This window comes from Syngnathus floridae, chromosome 6, assembly GCF_059516105.1.
Source record: "Syngnathus floridae isolate MCC-2025c chromosome 6, RoL_Sflo_1.0, whole genome shotgun sequence".
Taxonomy (NCBI): domain Eukaryota; kingdom Metazoa; phylum Chordata; class Actinopteri; order Syngnathiformes; family Syngnathidae; genus Syngnathus; species Syngnathus floridae.
This window is the reverse complement of record NC_142418.1, coordinates 6,773,361-6,787,178: the sequence shown is the minus strand read 5'-3', so window position 1 is coordinate 6,787,178 and position 13,818 is coordinate 6,773,361. Positions and strand designations below refer to the sequence as shown.

General features: G+C 42.0%; 1 protein-coding gene across 5 annotated transcripts in view; it reads right to left on the bottom strand.

Annotated features, from left to right (window-relative positions):
* wwox (WW domain containing oxidoreductase) overlaps positions 1–13,818 on the bottom strand; it is a 131,626-nt gene that overhangs the window by 83,397 nt on the left and 34,411 nt on the right. For 3 of the 5 annotated variants that reach the window (XM_088377506.1, XM_088377507.1, XM_088377508.1), the window contains exons 6-8: positions 12,694–12,782; positions 7,730–7,915; positions 4,241–4,505 (exon numbers count right to left, since the gene is read on the bottom strand). In XM_088377506.1, the coding sequence (XP_088233632.1) occupies positions 4,241–4,505; positions 7,730–7,915; positions 12,694–12,782 (540 nt within the window). Of the gene's footprint in view, positions 1–2,535; positions 3,068–3,148; positions 3,370–4,240; positions 4,506–7,729; positions 7,916–12,693; positions 12,783–13,818 lie in introns of those variants that run through there. The other 2 variants (XM_088377509.1, XM_088377511.1) reach the window with 2 other exon arrangements.

The window sequence follows — 13,818 nt, the reverse complement described above, 5'->3', positions numbered from 1 at the left end:
CCTGAAACATTCACTGTCCTCACTGACTGAACAACCATTTCTCTACTGCAGCTACGGATTGGTTGGTGCCTGGTCAAAAGTTCACCCTGTGCATATGTAAAAAGGTGGCCTGGTGCCCGAGGCAGAATCCAGGGTAAAATAATCACGCAAAGAAGCGTGGGACCAGGCAAGAGCGCTGATCAACCGGCGTTACCGGGGTGTCCGATTGGAGCGGCACCCGCAGCGCCAACTCCCTTTTGGCCGTTACGGCGACGGATGTGATTTCGAGTCACTGTGGGCCTATAGTTAGGGTATAGATTTGATGAGTATAGGCCAGGGCCCAGCTGCTACGAGCCTGAGGGTACGCCGATCTTCGGGGGGCAATCAGTCAGTCGACAAAATGTCACAGAGTCAGGGTTACAGCATGGCAACTTCACAAAAGGTTACAGCCAAGACCAAGATTCATTATGGGATGTTGAAATGTGCACCCAATGTCATTTTGTCTCCAAACTACATTGCATGTCGAAATCTGACCTACAGGTCAATATTATGAAAATTATTAAAGACAATAAATCAGCTTTTGTTAAAATAGTATTGTCTTATTTTCATAGTTCACAGTGTTTATTTTAACTCCGCACCCCCCCACAAAAAAGATCACCAGAATGGGTCAGCTCTCGCAAAACTTTGACTATCACACATCAAATGAATCAGTCAAAATCAGTCAATCAAAGTCGGAGTATTAATCACAGCGTCTAAATCAAGAGAGCCGCGATAACGTTCCAGCCTTCATCTCTCAACACACAAGCAAGCACATGCAAACTACTGCAGGCCCAGATCATTTAATGCTGATAATGTGTGCAAAGGACACAGGGAAAACTCCCACTCTAAACACGCTGAATTAAAGAAACAGGGGCTTTACAGACCATCTCTGATAAGCAGATCAAGGCATGGGGAGGGGAACATGATGTTAGCGCCAGATAGTTTGGCTGATTAAAATGTCACGGCACTTTATAGATGCTTTTCTCAACTCAGCAAAATGGAATCAGCGATGGCACATCAGTGGCGGAGTGGGTTGTGCTCTCTGCTAATAGACAACTTTCTTTTGCTTTAAGTGGAAGTCACAGTACAAAGAAAGTGACGGCTTACCGACAAACGTATTTTGTGCACAAAAAATTTCACCTGGAAGTATTTTACATTGTCTTAATATTGCGAATCTGTGCTAGGTTACTTGTGTGTAAGTCCATACCAACAAAAGCTGTTTAAAAATGTTTTTGCTTTTTTTACTGTTTTATCTCTGCACACACTCCATACACAATAAATCTAACCCATTAAAAAAACAATGTCTTCAAGATTTGTAAAAATATATATCCAGTCTTCACCATATCTGCAGCACATAACATGAAGCGATACAACGGGGGTTCCTTGTACATCACTCCACCTGCGTTGCCATAAATCAAAACTATGTTTTAAATGAGAGGCAGGTTATTTGTGCAAGAACACACATGGGGGGCCTCCATGATTGTTTTTTGGATTCCACATTCTGCTTATGTTTGCATCCCCGAACAATCTCGGCGGATCCCGTAAGTGTACGCGTGCAATTAAAGTGATAGCATCTTCATAGCCCCGTAACCAATAACGGAAATAATATCACTGTTTTATTAAGCCCTTAATGTGGGGGTGGGGGGGATGGGGGCAAACTGTATGAGAAGCAGAGGGTTTTTAAAGAGGATACACTTCCAGGGGTCTTATCAAGGCCAGATTTAAATAAAAGCAAACGCTCAGCTTAAGGGTGTGCCAGAGTGCAAGTGAGAGTCCGTGCATGTGTGTGTGGCCTTTATCAGACACGAGTTTGAACTAATCGCTGTGTCAGCACACCCCGAATTTTAATTACTAGCCCTACCTTTGCCCTTTAATATTTACTAACATCTACACGACGTTTAATTAAGCATGTGCGGGAAAGTAGGGATCCACTCCGATAATTGCTTTTAAAGACACACCCACTTAGACATGCCAGGAACACAAAACTTGACGTCCACTTAGGTTCAATAAACTGTCATCGACCAATTAACACATGCATCTTCAAATTTGTCAAGTAGTATAAGTTGTGCTTCCAAAGACGGTGCTAACAAAAAGTGTTGATAACGAAACTAGCATCAATGTCGCCTGTACTGCTACACCTCTAAACAACTTCTGGTTGAACACAAACAGGAGCAACAAATGCAGACAGACCATACAACAACACTCAGTCACATATTCTTTATCCTCTGCAAAAAATGACAAATATAACTGCATGCATTGTACTGCCCCCTGGTGGCCCAGGAGCATAAATAAGGAGGCTTACTGAATTAAAGCACTTGAGAAGCACTTTTCACATGAGACCTAAGTGTTTATCAGAAAGAGAGTTTTTTTCTAAAAATATACATCTTATTGTTGACATTAACACTACGCTTAAATAAAATTCAATACAATTTTAAAAGCAAACGTATTATACTTATACTATTATATATATTATAGTTCAAAACAACTGAACTGTAGCTAGAAATTAAGAATCACACCCAATACACTGGGCTGCACATTTTACAGTAAATTACAAATTCTATCCACACAAAAAAAATTGTAAAAACAAAAAAAAAAACTAAAAGGCTGATTTGTCTTCGAGACTTTGTAAGCTGTGTTTATATGCAAACCAGATGGTCCGCCGTCACGGCCTTGGCACCCCGTCATTACCCTGCGAGCCCCACAAGACACAACAGTGAGTCCCTCCCTGCACTCTGGAAGGAAAATCCATGGAGGAAACACTCACTCCATTGTTGTGTGACCCTTATCCACTTCAACTTCATCACAAGTCACCATTCTGACCCCCAAAACAAAGTTCCCGGGGTCAGAGGGGCATGCCAACTCAAACACCGCCGTCATAAGAAAGCAGCGATTCTCAAGTGGGGCCTGGCTTTAATTGAACAAATAAACCAAACATCCCATCAGTTCAACATGTGGCCTCCCTCTTGACATTTCCCTCTAAATGATAGCTTGTGTGAACATAATGTCTTGACTGTACTCGCACTTTTGGACAGGCCTCTCCACAGCACGGCTGTAAGATAAGGCATCAAAAAATTTGTGGTAAGAATTTCTCCTGGTGGGATCGGGGTACGTGACAGAGTTCATTGTGTCAGTGCTCCGGGGTACATGGAGAAAGCACACATTTACAGTAATCCAATAGTCACCGTACACAGGATCCAAAAGGCCCCGGTGAGGGGAAGGGGAACAGTCACTCAGAGTTAAACAAACAGCAACGGGCAGAGGAGGAAAACATGCCAGAGAATATCTCTATGAGAAAAGCAGACCTTCTTCCTGAACGCTCACAATGAGCACATGGAGCTCCATCCTCTTCCTCTACCGCATCCCACAAACACAACGAGACAAATAAAATGCTGACCAAGGGATACATCAGCCAGTGAAAAACAAATAGCGCGTGTGAGGTGACTTTGTACGATGAACTCAAGCACAGCCATGATAGCGCAAGCGACCCGTTCGGGTGACTAGCAACATGTGCTTAATTTCCACCAAGTGCTGTTTCATTTGGTTCAGTGTGGTACAAAAAATGTCAGTGCTTCCATTACAAAAAGTCACAACAGTTGCTAAAATGTTTAACATGTTCATATCTGTAAGTGTTGACGTTGTTCCTTGAACTTATTTTTCAAATTTTGAACATTTAAAATAAAAAATGTGGTAGCTTGTAACATTCTTTTAGCAATAGTTAAAAGAACAAAACTTTATAATAGTTTACATGTATTTTTTTTAAAAATATTGATTTCTTAAATTTTTTTCCAGCTTATTGTCGTTATTTTTAATGAATAATTGCTCATCGTTTATTTTATCTTGAAAGTAGAAAATAAACAAAACAATGTTTATCTAATAAATAAATTGTATGGAATCTTATATCCAACTTTTTAACCTTTTAAATTATAAAAAATAAAATTATTTAAAAATAACATTTAAAATACACAAATATTCAGATTTTTTTTATTTTTATATTATTATTTTAAAATACCAATATCGTCTGAAACTTTTACTCTTTCATAACATTCCGGGTCATGTTTAATTTATTATTAGACTAATGGGCAGGCAAAAAAAAAAGCACCAGGCTAGAAATGGCACCTGGGCCAGATTTTGGGCACCCCTTTTAAAACGTGCCCGGGCAAATCAAACCAAAGTGAACTTGGAGTAACTTGACAATCGAGTAATTTTCATTTTAGGTTCCTACCAGAGACTTGGTGAACGGTCTGGCCAGGGTGAAGAGGAAGGTCATGAGCCACCAGCTCTTGTGAATGGCCGTGTACATCATGTTGCCAGGGTGCAAGGCGTTGGACGACACCCCTTGCGGAGAAAGGCGGCGGTGCAGCTCATTGCTGAACAGGATGTTGCACAGCTTGGCGCGGTTGTAGGCCAACATGGACCAGTACTCCTTCCGTGGGGGCGACAACCGCGCCAGATCCACCTTACCGCATGAGTCTAACAAGTCTGTGAACCTGAAAGATAAATCAAAGAGATGTCAACCGGGTTGTTTACTAGAATGAGAGCAAACTTCCCGGGCAGATGTGAGGTGCGGGCTGCTACACAAATCAAACGACGTGACATGATGTTCTTTAATTGCTTGCGACGGAGCTGTTAAAATCCAGATGTTTTGACACGCTTGCCTGAACATCATCCGATTCGCCGCATCGCGGCCGTCACATCACCATGCACAGACTTTGTATTGTGTGCGTAGGTTCTAGCACATCCTACATATTAATCCCCGTCATTAGAAAACAACCAATCAAAATGTCACCTGGTTTCCCAGCGATTTTTACAAGCTGGCTGCTGGCTCGTTGTTTACCGTCGCCTTGCACGACATCCTTGCTTGGCTGAATTACAACATCTGCAGGCTTTTTCATTTCATGTGCTGCGACTTCATAACTATTTGCTACGGCTTGATAAATCAGTTTCCCAAATGGGAACATTTGAACTCCGTTCAAATTGCTTCACAGCAGTTGCTTAAGTTGTGCCTGGTTACATTTTAGTCAGATGATGCACAAGACCATATTCAGATGGACTTCACAGCATATAGAAAGTCTACACACCCCTGTTCAGATTGCAAACTACAAACTAGCATTGATGTTGCTGGGGAACACAAGCGAGCAAACTTCGCTCGCATATATTCTTTATCCTCTTCAAAAACTGACTAACATTAGTTCAGCTTTCTTTCCATGCATGTATCACCAAATACTGTACTGTCTGTCTAAATTACATTGCTCCCTGATGGCTTTTGAATTAAAAAAAGGGAAAAAATAATTAAGATAAGTGTTTTAAGGGCTACCATAGCCACAACATTCCTAAAATATGTTTGACGGCCATTTTTTCTGCAGATTTTGGTCGAATTCCCAATTGTTTGAGCCTGGGGAGATTCTGCTGTATTCTGATCATGAAAGTATGGCAGCAGGGCTGCAGCTCACATCTATTGGAGGTTATTTCATGAAGGATATCATCTCCCCTTGCATGAAGCAGATGTAATGCAGCTGGAGGACAAAGTCAACCCGTACTGGGGCCAATTCCACAGTAAGCCCCCCGTGTTACAAACTGATAAAGTGTCTAGTCATTACACCGAGTTCATCTCTCCCCAACCCCGGTGCCTTGCAGGTCAGTTCTTTGGCTGTGGACAAGGGGCTTAGGGAATACAATATGCTGCGGGTCAGAGGTCACACACACTGCATGTGAGGTTAGGCTAAGTGAATAAACGGCAAATCGGCGGAAAGTGGAAAACTACGCAAACAAACAAAAATAAGGGCGGAAGACATCAGTGAATGTAATATGGGGCTGGAATGAGGTGGACAGGATGGAAGATGTCATGGGAGATATTGTCTATTTTGACTCCCTTTTCCCCCTGCTGCCAGGGTTGCCTACCCAGTGTGAAAGTGCCGAAGGAGTCTTTGAAGAGGCTTGGTTGGAGAGCACAGTGGGATAGGGAAAAGATGGATGCGCTTTACCATCCTTACCCCTGAAACACAATATTACTGTACATACACCTGCACAGTCAAATGATATGCAATGCAAAATTGTCATCACATCAAAAGCCAATGCTTTGTACTAGGGCTATTCAATACCACTTTTTTCAGACCGACACAAGTACGAGTATTTGACACCGATACCGATACGATGTAACCGATACTACTAGTACATTTGCATAAATGTTTTATTAAATCAATAACATTTTTCAAAAAGTTTAGGATAAATAAACTTTAAAGCACTGAATTGTATTTTTCTCAGTTGGCAAAAGCAAGTAAACATGTAAACATGAAATACCGTAATGAAGAAAGATGGACATGCCAAAGGACACAATGTCTAACTAGAGCTCTGTTATATTTATTGTCCAAAAGTGTTGAAAGCAACGGCAAAAGCGTAAGCCCCTAACTGCAGTCCTGCAGCTGTGCTGGCCACTTTTGGCCACAAACTGATACATCAGGCTTAATGCGTATTGTCAAACATGACAGCCTCACTCACTGGAAAACTCATTTCCCACCACACGCTGTCACTATGAATTAAACGTATCATCAACATGATGGATGGACTTATCAGCCAAAATTTACTTTGAACCCGTCTCTGCAGTGGTACACTCAGCCTCTTTTCTGCCTCATTTTCCCTCCTGCTTTCCGGTCGGCTGTCTGTCTGTCTGTCTTTCTCCCAGTGTCTCGTTCCTCTGCTGTCATACAGTGGACAAGCATGATGTCCTGCAGTGATCTGCGAGCTACGAGCTCAGGACTATAAAGCAGCAGAGGCGGCCGCGTGGCATCGATTCCGTTTCTCAGTCAGTCAGTCGGGCCTGAGCCCACTTGATGGATTGGAGATCGGCGGAATGAGCTGAGACCAGGAGAACATGTGCACACTTGTTCTAGGGGATCACACAGCTGCACTGTTATACGAGTTATGCTTCGCGCAGCGCCACGCACCAGCGAGCAACGGGTGGGGGTGACGGTTTGACACCCGAATTCACTTGAGGTCACACTATTATTACAATGATGGAAATGGGCATGTCAGAAAGAAATTATTGACAGTTTATGATTGATGCCTAACTTGTCGACACTGTAAAAAAAAGTTCTATTGAATTTTAGTGTTGGTATCCAGTACTCAAATGGTGATGCAAGCATGATATGTATGACATATACTCTTCAAATTCCACAATTGTTTTTAAAAAATATATACCCATCACCATGCAGAATTCTAACACGCAAGCTCCATAATGGAATATGTCCACCCCAAAAAAAGTTATTTAAGTTATTTTTCCATTGTAATTCGAAATAAATTGATTTTAAGTAATACAAACAGGGGGGCACATAAGCAGTGTGCCGGTGCGCATAAGCACTGGAAAATGAATTCTGCACTTAGTTCAAGTCTGCCATCGAGCTTTTGCAGACTGAATATATCAGGCCACCCTCAACTGGAAATTAACGACTGCTTCCAGGGGCCAACTTCAAAATTAAAGCTAGGTAAACTATTGCTATCCATGCACAATATTGTTTCGCTTTTATTTTGAAGTAGACCTTTTTTGTGTAAATTTAGTCTCATCCAGAGGAAAGTTTCCAACAAGGAAAAGTCCTGAAATTTTGCAATCCTACTATTCGTAACGGTCAGTGTACAAGCTAATGTCAAGGGCCGTAGAAGGTGAAAATATGGTGAAAGTTTGCCATTCACTTGTTCCTATTTTGATACTCAATGTTACCTGTGGGACTCTGACGATACCACCACCACACGGGCAGGCGCCGAGCAACGCAACACGTCCTGCAGGCACTGGACCAACAGGAAGTGACCCAGATGGCAGATCTGAAAAGTGGACTCCAGGCCGTCCTCGGTCAAAGTCCAAGGCTGAGTGCTCACCGCCGCATTGCACACCAAAATGTGCAAGGGCCTAAAAGAGAAATTTTGGGGGGAAAATTAATAAAGGATAACAACGTCTAAAATGCGTTTCGTGGTTTACCCTCTTGTTATGTTGCAGGCTGTTCACAAATGTAGATTTATGTTGCTGTATTTCTTTTAATTGTTGAGGGAAAAATTTTTCCTCAATTTCCTATGCTTTGTTTTTCCATCTTTTTTGGTGATCCTTTTTCCCCCCTTAAGTATTTTCAAAACATGAATAAAAGGTAAACACCCTTAAAAAATGCATAATGGCGTACTTTTTCTGCTGGCCTTTTATCATTTTATTTTGTAAGATAAAGTTGTTTCGGTTATGTTTTTTTCTGCTTTTTATAAAAGCTATAATGCATGATGTTAAAACGTATTTTCATATTTTTTCACAAAAAATGAAATTATAATGTATTTTGGTGTACTTTAGATGTATTTATTAACCCATCATGTTGTGGGACAAAGGAACAATTATGCAGTTTGAAAATTTCTGAGAAAAAAAAAACATCTTTTAAAGGCCTTGTTTTATTATTTAAAAGTACTTTTTTCTACAAATTAAGCCGTTCATCCTGCCCCATGAACACTGTGCTTCTCCCAAAGAAATGCAGATAACAGAAGCTTTAAGATTCATCCATGCAATGAAAAGCTATCATTTCAGTACACAAGAGTGCTGGGGGCCAATAAAGGAACATATGCTTTAGCGCGCGCACACACACACACACACACACACACACACACACACATGCACACACACACACATGCGCACACATGCGCACACAAGCACAATGAATCTATCAGCATGCTGGGGCTCGAAGACCGCTAGATTGGTCGGGGCAGTAAGAGATGCTTGTCGGTGACAGCGTCGCTCCAGCGAGCTCGAAGCCACTGTAACACAGACGAACAATCCAAACACACCCCACCAATTTTTAATTTCTTCCATTAGAATTAATTATGAGGCCGGAGGCAATTTGTGTACCCTGTGTTTAAGACTGCCTACTGGATTAATTAAAAACTGGATGCTGGAAAATTAATGTGCGAATTGTTATGCTCCCGCTATAATGAGCCATCCCGTGCTATTACATCCAAGTGTACAGTAGCGATCACCTTCAGGCCTCCCGAACACGCAAGGTTCATTAAAGAGCACAAACCTCGTCAACTTCAAGAACACCCACCTCAGCACTTCTGCGGCGGGACGCACTCGCGGCGCGTGTTAAAATATAATAAGGTGAGGAGACACCGTATGAGCAACAGCCTCAAGAGACAAAGACACCGGACATACGGCCACCGTCAGTTCACACGGTTACCACACGGTGAAATGGATCAGGTCTTTGTTGTGTCTTGTAAGTAAAAAAGAAATGTAGCAATTTAGTGAAATGTCGTCATTTCTTATATTTTATTTTAACATAGTATTACTGTGTGTTTTCATAATACAATACTGTAAAGTGCTATTTTTTTTATCACAAAAATAAAACAAAAAAATGTTAAAGTCTGGAATGGATTAATGGTGTTTCAATGAGAAATGTTTTGAGACTGCACAAGAGCAGGACAAGGTAGCGTGAAACTAAACTAAGGCTTAAATGCATCAACTGTGAATCAGTCAATGAGGGAAAAGCAAGAATATAAATCGTCAATAGTATATAATCTAGATTCTGAATTTATTCTGGAATCAAAACATAGATAAAATGGGATTTCGTGAAAAAAATGCTTGCAATATTGCAATTTAATGACACACTCGGCCAAAATGAAAATAACAAACCAGTTTTGCAAGAAAGATGAAGAGTATGCATTCATAAGCCGTAATAAAATGATGTAAGTTTGACACCTGTTGTCTGCCAGGCCGTTTTAGTCGCACACATTTGGTTCCAAAAAAGTGTAATCACCGAGGTCCGGTGATCTGAAGCGAGCTGTGCGCTGTAATGCGAGAGGCCTGTTAATCCGACTGCCCACCCGTTAGTCTCGCTCTCATAAGTGCGGCTCTAATGAAGGTCTTTAATAGGCCTGTTGCCGCCCAAGGCACCGGTCCCGCTCTCCACATTAAAGGCCTCGCACAACTCGGCCAGCGCTGCACTGTGCAATCTCAGCGCCGCTCAAACGAGGGTGTTAACTACCAAACGGGGAGGCATACGTTTATATATTTACTTTAAATAACCCTCCTGGGTACGGCCCCTGACCTCCGTGATAATGTGGGCCAGCAAGGAGGATATTGCCAGTGCGTGTGTGTGTGTGTGTGTGTGTGAGAGAGAGAGAGAGAGAGAGAGAGAGAGAGAGAGAGAGAGAGAGAGAGAGAGAGAGAGAGAGAGAGAGAGAGAGAGAGAGAGAGAGAGAGAGAGAGAGAGAGAGAGAGAGAGAGAGAGAGAGAGAGAGAGAGAGAGAGAGAGAGAGAGAGAGAGAGAGAGAGAGAGAGAGAGAGAGAGAGAGAGAGAGAGAGAGAGAGAGAGAGAGAAAGAGAGAGGGCGGGGGCAGGAAGAGGTTAAAAAATGTAAAGCGCTGAGAGTCTCTGTTACTAAAATGTACAGGTGCAGTGTGTGATTGGCATAATCAATCATTGGCAACAGCCTCTCGAAATGATCACTCTAGTTTAATAGAGGCCATTTTCTGTCTTTGTGGCGATCCACAACTTCCTTGAAAATGTTTTTATTGTTCATTGAAAATAATTAGGCACAGCAAATTGTATGTGAAGCCTCAAAACTCGATCCAGGGTCGCAATTTTGCTAGATGTGCAGAGAAGCATGAAAATCAGAATTCAACTCCAGTTACACCTGTAATGTAAAGTAAAATGTCTGCAATGACACCAGGATGAATGTGTCCAGGAACAAATGGCACGTGTTAATTACGGAGCGTTCAGTAGAAATTGTATTAGGGGCACTCTGTCAGTGCCGTTCTCCGTCAATTACGCCGCATCAAATTGCCTCGCATTGAACAATATCAATATCCAGGTAATTTCATTTCAAAGGACAGGCAATTAAAGCGGAATCGGGGTCAATGGAACACAAAGCAGCGTGAAAGCCACTGACTAAAGCACTTAAAAGCAAGGGAGTGAGAAACGAGAGTGGGGGGGAGAAGGGGGAGAAAAAAAAAGACTGATTACATTTCACCTGTCAATGACACGCTGCCCAAGTATTATTGTGCTCGTGCGCACCGGGTTCTATTTTCCTTGAGTGTATACGCGCATGCACGCACGATGCTTGTGTTTACGTGCGTTCTGCCCGAAGACATACGTGCAGTAATAGAGTGGTGGCAGACTCAGACAGCTGCCCAGTGCCATTCACAGCTCAGAGCTCCCAGCCTCCACTCTGCTCCGCTCGCCTTGTGATGAGAATTAATGTACTCTGACGTCCCCTGGGAGTCCCTCCCCCATATGCCCCCCCCACCCCAACAGCACCACTAATGAAGAAATACAACCTTGCCAAAATAGTGAGGTAGAGAGCCAGAGCGACAGACTGACATAAGAAAGAGATATTTAGCCAATCAACAAATTGCAAAAGCACATTATGTTAGTACCCATTTTAATGACCAGCATTAGAATGCAGTAGAAGTTTAGAGTTTTTTAACAAGTTTTAAAATGCAATATTTTTCGTGGCCTCAATGCACATTTGTGCTTAAATAAATACAGGAATATGAAACACCTTATTTCATTCATTCATTTGCAATGTATTGCTTATAAAAGTTACCACACTATAACCCGCTACTCTTTTACCTGCGATCCGGTTTATTTATGAATTTTTTTTTGTTTGTTTTACTGACAAGCTTTAAGTCGCCAATAGATTTACCCAAATAGTCTCGAGATATCTGACCAATGAAAGAGCCGAACACATTTCAGTAAAAACCAATGAAGCTCTCAGCGTATGTGTGAGGGCGGTTCGCGACTGTTTAAGGAGCACTTAAGAGCCAAAAGAAAGTCAAACTGATTTTAATGAGCATAGGGAACTAGTGGCATAAATACAGCTCTCATTTAAACTTCATAAATTGTGTGTGCAAAGGTTAACACTAATCTTAAAAACTTTCTAAATGGCAGATTATAACCTACTGCAGGTGGATCTAGTACATGGGGATTTATTGTGTTAACAAAAAAACAGATTACGTGGAAGGGTGGGATTATAGAAAAGTCAAAGCTTCATTATGACCAGGCCGAGGGTAAATTATATGGGGGGACCCTCGCGAGGTTTGGCTCGCCCCCAAGACTCGTGTCCTGGATGGTCATACCCTGCCTCCGGGCTGCTGCAGGCGATGGCTGCTGTGCCTCTTCCCAAGGGCCTCCCCCCTCAACATTAATGCCAACACACACACACACACAAACACACACATATGTATATACATAAACACATACACGCATGCATGCTGCCACAAGAGACCTGCAGGTGGTTGAGCAGTATTGATGACAAAATACATGACCCCCGAAATAGCACCGATGCGATCGAACAATGAGACACATGCTGACCACCACAGAATAAGAACCAGCAAATCCAAGGTGCCAATGTCACTCTAAATAGACAAATATACACACGCTGACCCCTTAGTCCTTTTCTCCATCAGGAACAGCCTGGATGTCCTTTATATGTAAAAATGGTTCGACAACAAGGGTCGGTGAACTTTTGTGCTTGAGTGCACATTTGATTCTTAAAAGGGACAGGTGGACCAGGTCATTTGTAGAAAAAGAAAATGTTTATGGACGATTTTTGCTTCCGCATAGTACATGTGATATTATGGTGAAATAGTCTATTCACAATGCAGTTGATCTTTCCAAAGACTTCAACCAAACGGAACCCAAATAGTTGTTATACTCACAGCTTTTTGGCTTTGAAGGAGTCTGCAAACTCCCTGACACTGCGGAAAGAGGCCAGGTCGCACATCATGGCTTCCACTTGAGCTTTGTGCTGTGGGGACAACACACAAAAATCAAGCTTGGTTATTGGGATTATTGTAGAAAATGTACAAAAACAATAGAAAATATTAAAAGAGAATGTAAAGAGATAATATTTGAATTACTGAGTTTTATTTGTTTGTGGGGCAGCACGTGGTCGACTGGTAAGCACGTCCGCGGTGGTGAGTTGGAGTCAGATTTTTGTTTTTGCAGAACAACACAAAAATTGGACCTCACTGGAGAGCAATTTTTAGAACAGGCCCACAGGCACCAAGTTGGTGCCCTATTTATGATCTGAACCATGTTAAGGTAGGGTAATAAAAAATATTTTAAAAAGTTAAAGCTTTTTAATTCTTTACATTCTATTATATAAAGTCATTACAGTTATTTTACTCTTTTTAAACAGTGCAATATTTGATTGTGCAATTTTTCTCACTATAAAATATGCCAAGGTGCCATTGTATTTAGTCAAAATAAAGCCTGCCAACCCTCCTCCTGATGAATGCTCCAATTGACTCATGCCCAAGAGAGACTCCGAGAACTCCCTGATGGCCTTTTCAGTTTGGCATCACCAGGAATCCTGGCTACCGTTATCCCTGCCATCCCTGATGAAGACTGTCAGCTCATATTACGCTCCCAAAAAACATTCCGCGGCCCCCAGTGTATCTTATGGGAGCGTCTCCCTCGGCTCAGCGACTCCTGAGCAAGGACGCTCCGTGGAGCGATGAGTACAAGCCACAGTGAAGGGTTAAGAGAGCCCACTGATGGAAATGTGTTTCTTCAGGCATTTTACAGGCAACTTAACCGCCCTGGGATATATTTATACATGCAAACGCACGCACACACACACACACACACACAACAAACTCAATGTTGTGACTCAAGGGTAAAAACGTGCAATCACACCATTATCTATGCCTGAATTATTCTCTTGCTGCTACACTCTACCATTACATGGATGATATTACAAAGCATTAAAGTGCTGATTGTGGCCATTATAGATGGGATTATAAGGGCGCCCGCTTATATGATGTGCACACAGCAGTAAT